This window comes from Camarhynchus parvulus, chromosome 6 (genome assembly GCF_901933205.1).
Source record: "Camarhynchus parvulus chromosome 6, STF_HiC, whole genome shotgun sequence".
NCBI lineage: Eukaryota > Metazoa > Chordata > Aves > Passeriformes > Thraupidae > Camarhynchus > Camarhynchus parvulus.
In genome coordinates this window covers 23,052,359-23,068,733 of record NC_044576.1, presented here as the reverse complement: position 1 = coordinate 23,068,733, position 16,375 = coordinate 23,052,359, and the positions used below count along the sequence as shown (strand labels likewise).

General features: G+C 47.5%; 1 protein-coding gene across 2 annotated transcripts in view; it reads left to right on the top strand.

The window, feature by feature from the left end:
• NT5C2 (5'-nucleotidase, cytosolic II) overlaps nucleotides 1-16,073 on the top strand; it is a 59,733-nt gene extending 43,660 nt beyond the window's left edge. For both annotated transcript variants that reach the window (XM_030950951.1, XM_030950952.1), the window contains 15 exons: nucleotides 2,303-2,420; nucleotides 3,701-3,796; nucleotides 5,083-5,174; nucleotides 5,366-5,423; nucleotides 6,663-6,756; nucleotides 7,772-7,825; nucleotides 8,944-9,027; nucleotides 9,777-9,818; nucleotides 10,983-11,090; nucleotides 11,413-11,479; nucleotides 12,044-12,214; nucleotides 13,073-13,124; nucleotides 13,362-13,422; nucleotides 13,949-14,125; nucleotides 14,347-16,073. In XM_030950951.1, coding sequence (XP_030806811.1) covers nucleotides 2,303-2,420; nucleotides 3,701-3,796; nucleotides 5,083-5,174; nucleotides 5,366-5,423; nucleotides 6,663-6,756; nucleotides 7,772-7,825; nucleotides 8,944-9,027; nucleotides 9,777-9,818; nucleotides 10,983-11,090; nucleotides 11,413-11,479; nucleotides 12,044-12,214; nucleotides 13,073-13,124; nucleotides 13,362-13,422; nucleotides 13,949-14,125; nucleotides 14,347-14,598 — 1,526 coding nt within the window. In that variant the 3' untranslated portion in view covers nucleotides 14,599-16,073. The remainder of the gene's footprint in view (nucleotides 1-2,302; nucleotides 2,421-3,700; nucleotides 3,797-5,082; nucleotides 5,175-5,365; nucleotides 5,424-6,662; nucleotides 6,757-7,771; nucleotides 7,826-8,943; nucleotides 9,028-9,776; nucleotides 9,819-10,982; nucleotides 11,091-11,412; nucleotides 11,480-12,043; nucleotides 12,215-13,072; nucleotides 13,125-13,361; nucleotides 13,423-13,948; nucleotides 14,126-14,346) is intronic.
• The last annotated feature ends 302 nt before the right edge of the window (nucleotides 16,074-16,375 follow it).

The following is a 16,375-nucleotide window of genomic DNA, read 5'->3' as shown; positions in this document are numbered from 1 at the left end:
CTTATTCCTATCTATAGCTCAATCAATCCTTCCTTTCCTAAAGGATAGAAAAGACTACGTGCATTGAATGTTGCATCATGTTGTTGGTGTTTGCCATTGGTATAATATTGCTTGAAGATTTTGATAACTGCTTTATTGATTTTAGTTATCTGCTTAAGACCATTACAGGTTTGCTTATTACAGTTTTAATGCTGTTAGTTTAAGGGGGAAAATTAATTCTTGGGATTCTGGTACTTTTTAGGTTATTAAGAGAAACCGGAGCCCTCTGTCATGGGTACTGTGATCTCAATCTTCTGACAGTCTTGTTTCATCTAAAGTCATTGCCTTTCTAATTTATTTTTTTAATATTTTATATATTTTCTTTCTCCTCTCAGATTAAACTTCTGTATCCCACAGTATATCTATATATATGCTGGTGATTGCTGGGCAATGTATAGACAATGTGTATTAATATATATCATGAGGCCCACAGATGTGTTGGATTTCTCTCAGGAAAAGCAATCTGTCCTCTAATGAGTTTACTGTGTAACTTGCACGTTTTCAGCTAAATTTGTAATACTCAAGTGTTGGAGGCAGTTGGACCCATTGAACCCATGGTAACCCTCATTGCAGTCAAGGGTTGTGTTTGTCTATCTTAGGACCAGTTTAAGACAGCAACATTATGGTATCCCACTCCTAAGGGGAAGGGAGCACCCAGGATTTGTAGGTGCTTGTGTTTGAAAGGAATGACAAAAGTCAGGGCATCCACAGAAGCTCACAAAGTTTTATTAGTAAATTACACTTGGCATGAGAACTGGTGTGTTAATCCCTGACCTTCTAGTATAAGCACACAGCAGTGGGGGTTGGATGAAGGGGTAGGGTAAAGGGGAAGAGAGAAAGAGATGAATTAAAGAGGGAAAGACAGAAAGGAAGAAAATGAGACAAAGAGATCCCCAGTCCTGGCAGCAGCACTGATGAGGTGCCCAGTGTCCTGGGGCACACACACCCCAGGGCTTTGTGGGGGTATCTTTTTATAGCCAAGTCTTCCCCACCTTGAAAACAGGGCTTGCTTTCTATGGAAATCAGTTACCATGAGCACTCCATTCTTCCAGACCTTCCTGAAAATGGGTTAGAGGGTCTTGGGTGGTCTTGATCTCCTCCATACAGTCCATGCCCACTTCTCAACGTCATTCTTGCACTGGAGCTGTGCTGTGCTTATCTCTGGGAGCCAGAACAAGGGCATTTGCCCCAGAAAAGTGCTGTCCTTGCCTCCACATAGCCCCCTTCTCCAGCCACATCCTGTTCTTTCTCACAACATGTTATTACCAGCAATCCCTGGCTGTTATTGCCAACAATCCTTGCTCAGCTTCAGGACTATCCAGCTGTCTCAGTGTTTGAAACGTGCACATTAGCCCCTTATCTAGTGGGCTCATGCAGACGTGCAGTGAGCGTAAACACACTGCCAGAGAAACCCTGTGATTTCCATCTGTCCTGTTGCCTTTTAGATGTAATTTAATGATCTGATTAAACAGTAACATTTTCAGCACATGGGAAGTTCATTGGCAGGAGGAAGAGAGGCTGCATGGTAGGAATGACTTGGTTGAACAAGTCCGTTTCTTTTGCATGGAGTGAAGGGAAGATGTGTGTCCCAGATGAGCAGCTCCTCTGACATGTGAGAGCAGTGAGCTTGCTTTAAAAAGTAGCATTTTGATGCACAAGGGTAATAATGAACAGATTTTTTGCAGTTCCATATGGTGTTATTAACAAGCAAATCATGTGTTAACTTGACAGCTCTACCTTCATGCAAACTTAGTCTGCAACAAACATTAATTCCCCTGATATGAAATCTGCAGCAATACTGAACTTTGGGATTGTATCCAGAGGAGTTACAGTAGCACAGAAGTGATGAATTTCAGGCTTTCTAACCTCCAATTTATTGGTTGCTTTATCAGCTTTGCAAAAACATAGCAAACCAAAACCCTGTTGGAGCAGATACAGCAGGGAGTGTTCATGCATCTGCCTAACAGGACTGCAGGGAGAGGAGCTGCTGTTTGCAATACATTTTCCTGATGCAGAGAGCTGTGATAAACTGATGGATATTCCATCTGGTGCACTCTGCTGCTGAAATTGAAACTGCAGCTCTGCTTCACTGCAGCCCTGGGCAGGAGCTGATTCCACCACGCTCTGGGCTGGGGGACCCGAGGCATCAAAGGAGGGAATGGTATGTGGAGGAGGGAGAATGGGTGCATTACTTTTAATTGCCTTCTTGTTTAATCCCCTAGCTGTTTTCAAATTTTCTAACTGAAATCTCATCTTGGTACAGTGTATAAATCCCCTGAATACGAATCTCTTGGATTTGACCTGACCGTAGAAAGATTAGTTTCCATTGGATACCCTCATGAGCTGCTCAATTTTGTGTATGATCCTGCATTCCCTACCAGGTAAATGACTCATGGATACCAACCCTGCCTGCTCCAGGCCCCCAGTGCTGGTTCTGTGAAGTTCACAGGCAGCATGTGAGGCCAGCTTTGCAGTTGTGGACGTGAAGCCTGTGGCTGGCCACAGATCATGGGGAAGGGAGAAGACTAATCCAGTATGTGGGGGGCCTTTGCACACATGGACCCTTGCCAGCAAAGAGGGAATGTGCATAAAAAACCAAACCCTACTGAAAACATGGGCCAAAAATAGCCCTTCAAAGCAAAGACAGCAGAGACACAATTGGATTGGGAGTGAAATCAGAATCAGGGGGAGGATGAGCCATTACTGTCCAAGAGGCTGCTGGGATGTCTCAGAACATTTTTCTTTAATGATTTTAATTAGTAGTGTTGTGGTGCATAAGACATCCTGAAAATTAAGGTGACAGTAAACAAGAATAGAATGGTGCAAAATTACTAACTTTTGTCTTCTGGTGGGAGAGGTAAAAAGGACATTAATGTGAACAAAGCTTTTGATCTACCTCTGCACCTTTTGAGTTCTTTCCACTTGTGCCTTTGCTGGAATTTGCTTCTTTGACTCCTTTGGAGTTTCTTTACAAAAGACTGGACCAGAGGGTCTGTTGGTTTGTTCCAGTTTCGGTCTGGCAGCCTCCTTCCTTCCCTCCTCTCAGCACATTTTACACTGAGAGTTGCTGCTGGCTGTGCCCTTGCCTGTAACAAGGCATAGCCCTCACAAACCCGTGATGAGAGCTCTGTTAAATCCACCACCTTCATCCCAGGGAGGGGACAGAAGGGATATCTCTGTGGGAAGGCTGTGTTTGCCAGATGCAAGCTGCTAGATGAATGAGACAGAACCGGGCACGTCCAGAGTGATGTGCCATGGTTACATGTCCCATCTGGCTTTGTCTGTGACAGAGCCATGAAAAAGCAGAGAGAAATTCCTTTATCACACCTCACTGTTCCTTGCAGCCCGACAGGGGTGTCAGGTTTGTGACCCTGTGGAAGAGGCTCACAGCTCCCCTGGTAGATGCACAGCTGAGCCTCTCAGGTTAACCACTGTGGGGAGAGGTCAGGTGTCTCTGCTGCCTGGTGATGCTGGGCTCTGGCTGCTCACCTGCTGCCAGCTAAAAGGGACAGTAGGGCCCCCATCTGCATCATAACAGCAGCTCTGTTCTGATGCCCCATGCCAAGTGAGCAAAGCTGTTCTAGAGCTGTTGTAAGTGCTGCTAAAATGGTCACCCCTTAATGCACTTGCCTTTTCATATCCTAAATTGCTTTCTTAACAGAGGCCTGGTGTTTGACACCCACTATGGAAACCTGCTGAAAGTTGATGCCTATGGGAACCTCCTAGTATGTGCACATGGCTTTAATTTCCTCAGAGGGTGAGTGCAGACTCTTGGCTGTTCTTTTTGACTTAATTCACTCTATTGTGTCAGTGATCCTCAGGGCACCCATTGTATATGGAGTTGCAGGGACTCTATTAACAGCAGAGGCTGTGTTGGTGTTCCTGCAGCTCCAGGATCAGCTGTGGGTGGGCTGAGGGTCTCAGGTACAGCAACAGCCCAGATGTTTACAAGGGAAAGGGCTGTGCCACCACAGGCACATCCATAGCGAGCTGGGAATAGAGGAACGTGTGCTGTGGGGAAGAGTTGGGATCATCCAGGGGTTGTTCACCTGTCCTGACACAGTTTAACATCAGCAGCTTGTCAGTCAGGACAAAGCCATTGTATGTGCTCCATGAGACTGTCAGCTCCACAGCCATTGCTAAGAAAGTTTGAGGGCCTGAGCTGGTTTGGGGTTGGAACAATCTTGCTCTACCCCTTTGTGTTTCTGACCTTTGAGGGCGTCAGAACTGAGCACTGCCCATAATTTCCTGCAGCCTTCCCTGGCTGCTTGTGTCTCTGGTCCCAGAGAAGATGCTTTAGGAAGCAGAGAGGACTGCAGTGCCGTGTTCCTGACGTGTCCCAGCAAATCCTCACCCCCACATTCCTGCTGCAAGGGCATATGAATGGAAGGCAAGGCAAGCTCAGGGGCCCCAGGGTGACAAACCTTGTCATTGGAGACCTCTAAGTCTTTGCATCAGGATTCCAAAATTTAGAAAAGCCTTTATGTGTGCATTCAAGTTCCTCTTTGAGCCTAAAATGATCTTCAGTAGCACCAGAAATTAAGGAGACCAGAATAATGATATAAGTTCAGTCACTGCCACCCTGCTGATGAATTGCAGAGGGTCCCACACACTCCTGCAGCAGAGCCCTGCACACCCCTGGCTGAGAGCTGCTGGGAGAGTGGAGAGCAACACATGGAAAGTGGGGGAAAGTTTAAGCAAACAATGAAAGTGCAGATGATTTAAGCATCCTCCTAGCCAGCAGCATGGGGCTTAAGGTCGAGCTGTGGACTCTGGACCACTCTGTGTCCCTGGGTGGGCTCAGTTTGCTGACTCAGCAATGAGGGCTTGGTCCTGGCTCTGCTGTAGTCAGCATGGCCCAGGGAACACCCCTGGATGCACTTTCACTTTTCTGCCAACAGTGCATATGGGGAAGCTGGGTGTTGATTAAAGCACAGCAGACTTTGGTTAGTGAACCCTGATACAACTCCGTTTTGCAGGTCAGCACATTTTATCTTCTTTATGTTTTGTGGTTTCACTCTTCTCCACTTTATTTATTCTCAGGCCTGAAACACGGGAGCAATATCCAAATAAATTTATCCAGAGGGATGACACAGATAGATTTTACATTTTGAACACGTTATTCAATCTACCAGGTGAGTCTAATGGGAGCCAACACAGGCCTCTTTCTGTGCCTTTTAAGCCAGTAAAGCTTTGCTGATGTCGTACTCTGCTTTTCAGTTTGGTTTTTTTTTGCATGAATTTTCTTCCTTTGGGCACAAGGGCTAAAGTTAGCTGGCTCTATGATGTTATCCTTGTCTCATAATCTCACTCTGTTTCCTTGCAGAGACCTACCTGTTGGCTTGCCTGGTGGATTTCTTCACTAACTGTGACCGGTACACGAGGTTCGTATTCCCTCCACTCTGAGATGATAATGATGGAACAGGAAGATTGATATTATTTTATACAAGAGCAATACAGCACAGATGGAGCTGCTCTTAATATCAAAACCTGAAGTGGTTTTGGTGGGCCTCCTGTAATTTTGTGGTGCTAAGTTGATCTGTGTGTACAACAGAGGCTGGTTATGAAGGTTTCCTTCAAGGGTACAGCAGAACCAACGTACTGACTGACATTGGTATTTGGGGCAGCATCTAGGACTGCACACTTTTTGCAGGGTGATAACAGGCACCATTCAGTTCATTTTGAACCTTTGGTGTCCATTGGAGCCATGTCTGAGCTGGTAACTGAAAGGCTGAATTTCCTCAGCCAGTTACCACAAGTGCTTCATGTTGTAATAAAGGACATTGCACACTTAGAGGTGAAGTGCTCAGTGTGGTATAAAAGGCTGTTTGTGCAGCAGGAGTATTTACCTGGCTGTCAAAAACATGCAAGCATAAAAACAAGCTGTGGTTTGGACTGGCAGATGTGAATGCTCTGTGCTGCTCATCCCCTCATGTGATGGGTCATTTTTGCATGTATGTGAGTGGAAGGCAAAGGTTTAATGTGATTTCACCTGGGAGCAGAGGAACTGTTTATGCTGGCAATCCATCAGGTGAAGTACCTTTTCTCAGGAGAGGCATGATGATTGCTGTCATAATAAATACAGCTCTGTGTAATCCTTCTTGATTTCTTCTGATGCAAGCTGTCATGCTGTCTCAAAGATACCTCCAGAGTATCTTGTAATTTCTGATATTAATTCTAAGTGTTCAACGTAGAAGCAGTTCCTTCTCTCAGCAACATTGCATTTAGTTGATTTCCATGACTCTCCCTTTTTAGTGCTGGAAAGAGGGAGAAGGAGCTCCACTCTGTTTATTCCCTCAGTACCATTCATCTTCTGTTAAATGCTGCAAACAGCATTTTTGCAGTTTTCTGCAGTCGTTTTACCTTCTTGTAATGTGGGTGAGAAGTAAGAGTCACAGTCAGAAAGCTGTGGTACTGCTGTGGAGGCACAGTCATTCCTGGTCCTGTTAAACTGTGGTTGTAGCCTTCTTTCAAGCCTGAGCTGCAGTAAAGTAGTAGATAAGAAACCATCGTGGGAGGATGAAAACACAAGCTCCAAACAGCATTTTGAACTGTCTTGCTCCTTGGTGTGTTTCTTACGTGCTGTGACTGACTGCTAAAATCTGTCTTCTGTCTCCTCACAGCTGTGAAACAGGGTTTAAGGATGGAGACCTCTTCATGTCCTTCAGGAGCATGTTCCAGGATGTCAGAGATGCTGTTGACTGGGTTCATTACAAGGTGACTGCAAGAGCTCCGTGGGATGTGTGTGGTTGTAACTGGGTTGAAGGGGCTGGTTTGGAACTCCTGAGCTCAGATGTTCTCTGCCTGCTCTGGGCAAGGGCCCTGCTTGGCCGCCTAGTGAGCAAATAATAGATTGCAGTTGTATGGGAGTAAGTCAAGATCTCAGCTGCCCTCCTAGTATGGGAACTTATCGGGCTTGGCTTCCTATTCCTTTTTATTGTGCCCAGATTTAATTTTTGTACTGTAATTCATGGGTTTTAGAGTGTGATGCCATGAGGGTATTTGCACTTCAAGCCCACAACTTGTACATTGTCCTAATTATTAAAGCAATATTCTACTGCAAATTGTTTACATTGGCACTATCCTATGTTGTCTAAAAAGTACTGGCATTGAAGAGAGAAACAGATCAGCTGTTCTCTAATTAGAGAAAAACATTTCATCTTCTGCACACACTTGTGCACAAATTTAGAAAATAATTTTGTGAGCATTAGCATATGGCTAAAGACCTGATTTTCTTGTTCTCCCTCATTCAAGCAATCTGTTGGGTGGGATGGAGAACCATCACAGGAGAACTCTGCTCACAGTTGTACTTGTGGTGGTCCTTTTACCCATGCAGAAGTCAGGAATCTATTTTTCTTTCCTTATGCAGTGTTGTGTGATACATGTTGGAGTTGACCTTTGACTAAAGCATTATGGTCAGTGTTGGAGACAGGTCGTTAACTGTCTTGTTTGGTATGGCAAATCTATTTTTTGTTTGTTTCTATTGTATTCCCTTCTGAAAGGGTTAAAATGCTGTTGAAGTGGATTATTTACCATGGTGAGGGAATCGATGGATCACAGAGTTTGTGATGGTCCCTGCTACTCAAAGCCTCTCATCTCTAGAGTCACTGGTTCAGATTCGCCCTGGTTTGTACTTTCACAGCATTTTAAAGTGTGAAAGTTGGCATTACTTTGTTGTCTCTTACATCATAAGTTTCCATGACCTCACTGGGTTCTGTTGTTTCTATTTCAGGGATCGCTTAAGGAAAAGACCCTTGAGAATCTGGAGAAGTATGTGGTGAAAGATGTAAGTGTGAAGTTACTTTACTTGTGCTATGTGACATTCAGAACTGACTAAGCAGGCAAGAAATAAACATGCTGATTTGCTTTACTAAATCACAAAACGATAAGGCTGTGATTTCTTCTATTGTAATAACCAAAGACAAAGTGGAAAGTTCAGATGCAGCCTTTATTCTGAGCCAGTGATCCACATGATTTTGTGTTGATGTGCACAGTTTTGTACATAAAATGTAAAAGCCAGAGGAAACGTTATCAAGGTGAACACACTGGCAGAGCTCATGTTGTTTCTTTCAGTGGTGAAAGCAACTGTGTTCCCTGCCCATGTTTTTCTGCCCAAGCAAACCTCTCTTTAAAAAGCAACAGTTGAGCATCTTTTTAGCCACATGACAAGAAAGTTACATTTAGCCATGAGAGACAGATCCTGAAAGACTCACCAGTGTCTAGTCTCTTGAGAACCCCAAAATGTGTGTTCAGCACAACTAATTGAGCAAACTCCAGTGGTTCCCTTACTTCTGCCATCTCTGCAGTGTGCAAGGCCTCTCAGGACCACTCACAGAGTAAGTATTTTTTAGTTTAGGTGAGCTCTGTGGTAGATTATCACTTTAAAGCAGTTAACCTTGTTTCTAGTTACACGCCTACAGAATTCTTAGGTAAGTGTTCAGTGAGGTAATCAGCTATTTTGGCAATGGACTGAGATTTCAGATTCAATAAAAATAGCCCCAGGAATAAATTCTCCCTAATTTGAGGTTGGAATTATAATGCGTTCCAACTTGTGGCTCGTGAGCTCAGATTTCACCTGCCTCTGGGCCCATTTCGGGAACGGACTTGGAGCTGGAGCAGATCGGTGGGAGCAGCACAGGGTGCCTGGCACTGTGGTTGGCAAAGGCACTGCAGCCCTGCTGAGCCCTTCCCCCTCGCCTTCCTCCCCTGGGCTGTGCTCTGGAGGGGTTACCTGGATGGACCAGCAGCTTTCCTGGCTCTGGCCAGTGCACAACACGTGAGTTTGCTTGCTCGATGGTTTGATTTGCCTTTTTTTTTGTCTGGTGGGATCATGGTTGAGTGTTTTTCCCATGATGCATGTATGTAACTTTGGTGTGTGACTTGGATGTTCCCCTTGGCTTCCAGGGGAAGCTGCCACTGCTGCTCAGCCGCATGAATGAAGTGGGGAAGGTGTTTCTGGTCACAAACAGCGACTATAAATACACAGATGTAAGTGCTGCTTGAATTGTTGGGTTCGTATTTCATGGAATAAGCAGAAGCCAGCCAGTCATTTGGATGGGTTTTGATGGGGCATCTTCTGGTGGAGGATTGTGTGTTTTCTAATCTACGTGTAGGGTGGGTCAGTGGAGGATGCAGATGAAGCCTTGAGTCACCTTTTGTCATCCTGGTTCTGGCACTGAGCTAGTACAGGCCTGGTTTAAGGCCCTCTGTGCTTCACTCAGTTCCTCAGCAGTTAAAAGGCTGTAAGGGAAAGTGATACTCAGTTTTGGATTTTAGCATCCTTTAAAATGCAGACTTTCCCTTTCAAGTGAGATAGATAGTCTGAGTACAGACAGGTCCCCAAACCAAGGTCCTGGAGAGGTCTGAGATCCAGAAAGGGCTGTCTGCTAAGCTGAGAAATAAACACAGTTACTTCCAACTCCAGATGAATGTCAGGAGTGTTGCAACACTGCCAATCTAAAGATTTATATGCCATTTTAAAGCATTGCAAGATATGCCTGAGGCAATGTGCAGTTTTCTGAGGCAGCAGTGTTATTTGATTATAAAAACTACTGGTTTGATTCCTATCATTGTCCTGTTCCATTCATTTTGTCTCCAAATCTTATGCTGACTTCTGTGTAAATTCTAAAAATAAAGTTCTGTAATCTGAAAAGATAAAATCAGAAAGCATGCTTTTATAAACTACACAAATGCATGTCTAAAAGCACACATTTGAATGCTTTCTTTCTCTCTTTTAGAAAATTATGACTTACTTGTTTGACTTTCCACATGGACCAAAGGTATGTGAATTCTAGACTGCAGTTGCAGTAGACACTGATGTGCCTAATTATCTGTGTAGCTGGAAAGCATTTTAATCCTGCTTCATCGGCTGCATGGGATTAGTTGCTTTAATCTGGTTAAAATACACTTGCTGTTTTGTGTCCTGTGTGAATGGGATCAAAGCAAATACAATATAACAAAAAGAAAAGGGGCATCATCTGGTCTCAAATGGTAATCTATGTTAATGATAACATTATTTCAGTGATAAAACGTTTCAACTGTGGCATTTTGTAGACAGATTTCTTAGAAATCATGCACAATTATTTAGATGTTCTTTAAAAAAGCTATGATGGGAAGGAAATAGTTTTATAAAACAGCAGAAATGTTTATGGCTGATTTTGCCTTAATTATCGTAACTCTAGAAGTTTGTCATGCTGCTTTTTGGTTTTTTTTTTTTTTTTCCTGGGTCCAAGACTCAGCCCTGCAACTTTTGGAGAAAGGTTTATGATACAAATTTATACTGCTCTTTCAGTCTCCCAGTGAGAGGCTATCTCATGTTCAAAAGATGTGTTCTCACACTGCTTTAAAAGCAGAAGGCAGCCAAGAGGGAAATTTTGAGAGCACAGATACTCACCACAATTGATAGCTAAAGAAGCCCCTTGCTGTGGTCTTGATCTCACAAAGTGCAGAAACATGGAGCAGAAAGGGCTTGGTATCCTTTGGGCAGAGCTGTGATTCAAAGCCATGCTCTGTGGAATGGAGTCCAGGCATTTCCCACTCTTGGCAAAAGCACCAGCATGGCCTTGTAAGCTGAAGCTGTGGAGTTGCATGTGTCTGGATCTGTGCAGGATGTCACCTTCAGGAACAGTGACAGGGTGTCATTTACAGCATCTTTTTACATGGCAGCTGTGCCCTGACAGGGATGTTCAGGGCTGTTCTCCTGTCTCACACCATGGCCTCAGCCTCCAGTGCTAGGACTGGCTTGGGATGGGCTTGTGCAAAAGAGGAATGCTTTAGGAGATGGTGCTGGCAAGTCAGCATTGTCCCACAGGAGGTATGAGCTCAGGGATTTTGATGGACCAGCAATGTCACAAGGTTATGGCTATGGACACTGACACTCCAGTTAAACTCTGTGTGCTTTTTTGTGTTGTTCCTGACTCTGGGGTTTGTTGTTGCCTTTGTAGCCTGGGAGTGCCCATCGGCCATGGCAGTCCTACTTTGACCTGATCCTGGTGGATGCACGAAAACCCCTCTTCTTTGGGGAAGGCACTGTATTGCGGCAGGTGGACACGGTGAGTGGCCAGTGCAGGGTACCTCCATGGCTGCAGGGCTCCTGCACCTCTATGGCATCTCTCAGTGACAGTGGGCAATGCAGTGCTCGGACAGGACCTACCCTAGAGGCTGTGGGCTGGAGTCTCCTCTAAGTGATTCCTGAGCAGCCCCATCACCTCAAGGCTTCCCTAACATACTGCAGGTGACAGTAGGAAAGCCACCTCTGAGCTGTTTGGGAGTGAGACAGACAGACAAAGAGTGACTATTGATATCAATGGTATCAATATAGAAAAGATCCAGACCATCAGCTGTTCAGCACTAACACAACACCTCCTTCCACAGGTGACTGGGAAGCTGAAGATTGGTACTTACACTGGCCCGCTGCAGCATGGCATTGTGTACTCGGGAGGTGAGGCAGGAGCCCTTCTTGTTGTGTGGAGTGGCTCTGATGTGGCCTTCAGCCACTCCAGCTGTGAGAGGACTTGTGCCAGGCAAGGCTGTGCTTCCCAAAGTGCAGTATGTGTGCCATCTGCACACTGCACCAGAAGCTCTCCATGCTCAGAGCTGCACAGTGCAGGGAAGAGATGGACCCGTTCCTCCTCAAATTTCCTTTTCTTCCTTGCCAGGGAGGGTCTGGGAAATGCCTGCAGAGCTTGTGGTGGAGGGGTGGCTGCAGCTGCCCCAGTGCAGTGTCCCCAGCTGTAGTGCTGCCACCAGCGTGAACATGCTTGGAAGGCTCTGCCAAGCCAGGGAAGGGCAGTGGGTGGATACAGAGCTGTCTGTGACGCCCAGGCTCCATTACTCTCACATGGTGGGGCAGGCAGCATGGCCTCTGTTGCTGCCATTCATGTAGGGGTGTGCACAGCAAAGCTGCTCCCGGGTGAACTCCCAGGCAGGTGAGCAGTGTCCAGGGCAGCCATGGTCAAGCAGCTGTTTTGGCTCACTGCTCTGAGCCATGCTATTCTTCTCTCAGGCTCTTCGGACACAGTCTGTGACCTGCTGGGGGCCAAAGGGAAGGATATCTTGTACATCGGAGACCATATCTTTGGAGACATCCTGAAATCCAAGAAGCGCCAGGGCTGGCGGACCTTCCTGGTGATCCCCGAGCTGGCGCAGGAGCTGCACGTCTGGACAGACAAAAGCGGTCAGGAGCCGGGCAAGCCCCTGGCCAGGCTTTGCTCTTGCTTGTCTGATGCTGCACCCCTGAGATCGCCAGGGCTTAGGGGTGCAGGGGAGAGATCACCCTGGCTTGCCACTTCTCCTTTTGGCCCTTTGCACTGGGTCTGGATGCTGGTGGCAGGAGCTGGGGTGCCTCTCTGTGGGCTGGCCTTGGGGTCCCAGGCCTTTCCTGTGCTCTTTCTCGGGCTATTGTGTGTAATCAGCCAAATGCTGCCTTGGGCATGGGAGAAGCTGCAGCTGGGTGGGGTTGAGTTGTTCCTCATCAATAACCCCAGAACCTCCTTTCCCTCTTCACATAAGGAGCCGTGGCTTCTATGTTAAAAAATACCTGACAAGACCTGGTTTATTCTCCCTGTAATGCCTGAGCCCTGACTGCTCTCCCATCTGCGGGGAGTCCCTATTCACCAGCTGCTTCCTCCTCGTACCTCCCACTCCCTCTGCTGCTCTGCTGCCAAAGTGTTGTGTGTTTCCTATCCTCCAGTGCTCCTGCTTTTCTCCCAGGTTTGCCCTTTGGTGTGTAAATAAGGGCTGGGGGTTACATCCCAGCCCCATGGCTGGTTGAAAGGCTTTGGTGAGAGCTGCAAAGGTTCAGCCTTGAAAACAAAAGGACCAACCAGAAACCAAGCCCAAAGTTCTGCCCATGGCACAGAATGATTGACCCCTCTCTCTGCCCAGAGGCCATGAGATGTTTCCAATGTCCCTGCTCCAGTGTCCCTCTACCACCATGTGAAGGGAGTGGGCAGGGGACTGGATTCACTTTCAGCACTTTCCATTTCAACAGTTTAAACTTACCCTTTTCCCCTTTCTTTTCTGGATTTTCCAGCCCTTTTTGAAGAGCTGCAGAGTCTGGACATTTTCTTGGCTGAGCTGTACAAGTGAGTGTTCAAACAGTGACAACTTTCCTGCTGCCTCTCCCAGCTAACAAGCGGCAATGACAAAACCTTGGGGTTGGGTTAGCGGCACTGCTGCCGGAGCCTTGACTCAGGCCTGGGCTCTGCCCACGAGACCAACCTTCCCCTCCAGACCAGCCTCCCTCCCCCGAGCCCCATCCCACAGCATCTGGTTCTGAAAGACTTTTCACACCATGTATTTACCTTCTCGCCTGTAACTAGGCATCTGGACAGTAGCAGCAATGAACGCCCTGACATCAGCTCCATCCAGAGACGCATTAAGGTACCAATCATCAAAATCCCTTTTCATCCTTCTGGATCCCAAAGGGCTTAACAACCCAACCCCACTGCTCAGTCCTGAAATGCTTTGCTCTGCCTTTGGGTGGGCACAGCAGGCTTGGCAAAGTCACTTTGTCTCAGTTCACTGGTGTCACTGGCTCTCCTGAAAGGCAGCCTGGTCTGGAATAGGGTCCCTTTCCTCATGCCCACGAGCAGTACTGGCTGAGGGTGCTCACTGCTGCAGCACGTGGCAGTGGCACACACAGGCTCACAGGGGCTATAGCCTCTGGTTCAGCCAGCCCTGGGGTGCCAGCCTAGGGCAGTGCTGGCCCTGAGCCTGCTGCCACCTTCCTTTCTGTTACCTGGGGCTCAGCTGTGCCCTGATGCCCCGGGATACAAGCACAGAAAGCCTTGCTGGAGATCCTTGCAGGTCTCATGTAGCCCCCAGCCCTCAGGGCGCTCTGCCTCAGTGTTGTGGCTCTGAGGTACTGCCTGCCTGGCCCAGGATCTCACCTGTCCTTTCCTCACAGAAAGTGACCCACGACATGGATATGTGCTATGGGATGATGGGGAGCCTGTTCCGCAGCGGCTCGCGGCAGACGCTGTTTGCCAGCCAGGTGATGCGCTACGCCGACCTCTATGCAGCCTCCTTCATCAACCTCCTCTACTACCCCTTCAGCTACCTCTTCAGAGCCGCCCACGTTCTGGTGAGTTCCAGTCCCAGAGAGGTGGGCAGGGGTCCCAAAGGGGCCCACTCTTGTGTCCATGATCACTTCCACAGGACACCACAGCACCTTGGAGGGTTTGGTGGCATTGGATAGACTGTAGACCAAATGGTTGCATTCTGGGGTTTGCTCTCCATGTGTCTCAGGGAGGCAGCCTGGGTGGGGACACCCCTTGTCACCTCCTCTCTCTGTTCCATGTGCAGATGCCACACGAGTCCACAGTGGAGCACACGCACGTTGACATCAATGAGAAGGAGTCGCCGATGGCCACCCGCAATCGCACCTCGGTGGATTTCAAAGATTCCGACTACAAGCGGCACCAACTGACCCGTTCCATCAGCGAGATCAAACCGCCCAACCTCTTCCCCCAGGCACCTCAGGAAATCACACATTGCCACGATGAAGATGATGATGAGGAAGAGGAAGAAGAGGAAGAGGAGGAGGAAGAGGAATAAGAAGGAAGAAACCACGTATTTCTGAAGATAAACCATGACTCTAGCAGTGATCAGGAATGGATTCTGTTGTTGGGGCCCTTGGGGTGATGGGTTGGGGGGTGTGATTCTTGCAAAGGCACATTTTGAAAGTATTTGGAAACTTCTAACAAATTAACACTAATTAGGAGGAGACCCTTGTTTTCAGTTTTGCAGACGGTTCAAAAAGCTGATGGATTCTAACTGGGTGGTGCATTCAGATTGGACTGCCCGCCTGTGCTGTCATGCTACTCCCATTACATTTTGGGATGCTGCATGTTTCTCTCTTTCCCATGATGTGTTTCATTTGGTTTTCATTTGAACAGTGTCCTATGAACGGTTTTTGGCATTTGTTACATTCTCTGTGGAGACAGAAGGGATGTGCTGGGCCCTGCAGGAGACAAAATTATCCAAATCCTGCCACCCTTTAGGTTGCTGCCCTTAACCCTCTGCTCCTGGGTTACATAATCCCCCTCCCCATGTTAGCCAGGGTGTTACTGTGCCTTCCAGCACTCAGTTTACCTTCTGTTGGTGTGAGTTTCTCTGTGGAAGTGGTTTGGCTCCTCCAGCCATCATGGATGGCAGTGAGATTCCAGCTCTTGCACATCTACTGCCATATGCATTTCACCTTGTAGCTGCTTGTTACCCTTTCCCAGTGTCTCCAGGCTCTCTCACCACTGGCATGCAGTGCATAATTTGCAGGGCATTTCTCAAACAGCTGAGCTGCACACTCTGTTCTCAACTCCTCCAGTTTCAGCAGTAAATATTAACCCAGGAGCTTGAAGCTGCTGCTTTAGCATTACATTAGTCACTCTGTGTTCCTCCTGACCTTTCTGTCCTCTCAACTTTAAGTGAAGCATCCCAAAATCAACCCCAGCCACCATCTGGAGTGAAAGGGCCTGTTGTGCCAGGGGCTGCAGGCCACATGGGCCTGCCCTAAACTAGGAGACAGCACATGCCACAGGGCCAGCCCCAGGGTGGGAAGCTCCTGGCTGTCCAGCAGCTGCCCTGGTCTTTGGTCTGGTGCGGAGCACGCGGAGCCTCATGGCCGGCCGTGCTGGGCAGGGCTGCGTCCCTGGCCAAGGAGGGCGACGGCTGCTGCGTGGGACCGGGGGTGTCCCAGGGATGGGCAGGTAGTCCTTGTGCCTGAAAGCCAGCCCAGGGAAGGCACACAGCTGGCACAGGGTGGGCAGCAGTGCTCTGTGGTTTTCCTCTGAGTCATGGGTGCAGCCTCCCTTACTCCAGCCTCTGCCGTTCGCTGCAAAGGGATTACAACGAGGGCCCTCTTGTAATGAATTTGACTGTTGTTTCAGTACCATAAACTCATTAATTTTTTTCATTTTAAAGTACCTTAGTAGAAAATAAAAAAAAAAGAAAAACCACAATACCAACATCTGAGCAGGAAAATGCTGCTCTAGTGGCAGTTGTTCAAGTCAATAAATGATGATGTTTCTAAGAAATGCTTAGTGGCATGCTTTGTGCTTTCTGGGGTGTTGCTGAGATGATGAGAGCTGTGCTGGAGTTGGTGGGAAGAGATGGGACTGGTCTGTGGGGTGCCAGCAGGGTGGGTGACTGGGGAACAGTGAGAGCATCTCTGGGAATCAGTTATGTGAAGCACTGAGGAGCAGTGGCAGTGGATTTGCTGTAAGGGCGTGCCTGGTCCTCACACTGCCCCAGGAAGCAATGGTGAGGCACGAGGCTTCTGTTATCACCATTTGCATCAGCCAGGAAAGCATGGGGAGGGCAGAGAAACATTTTGTCT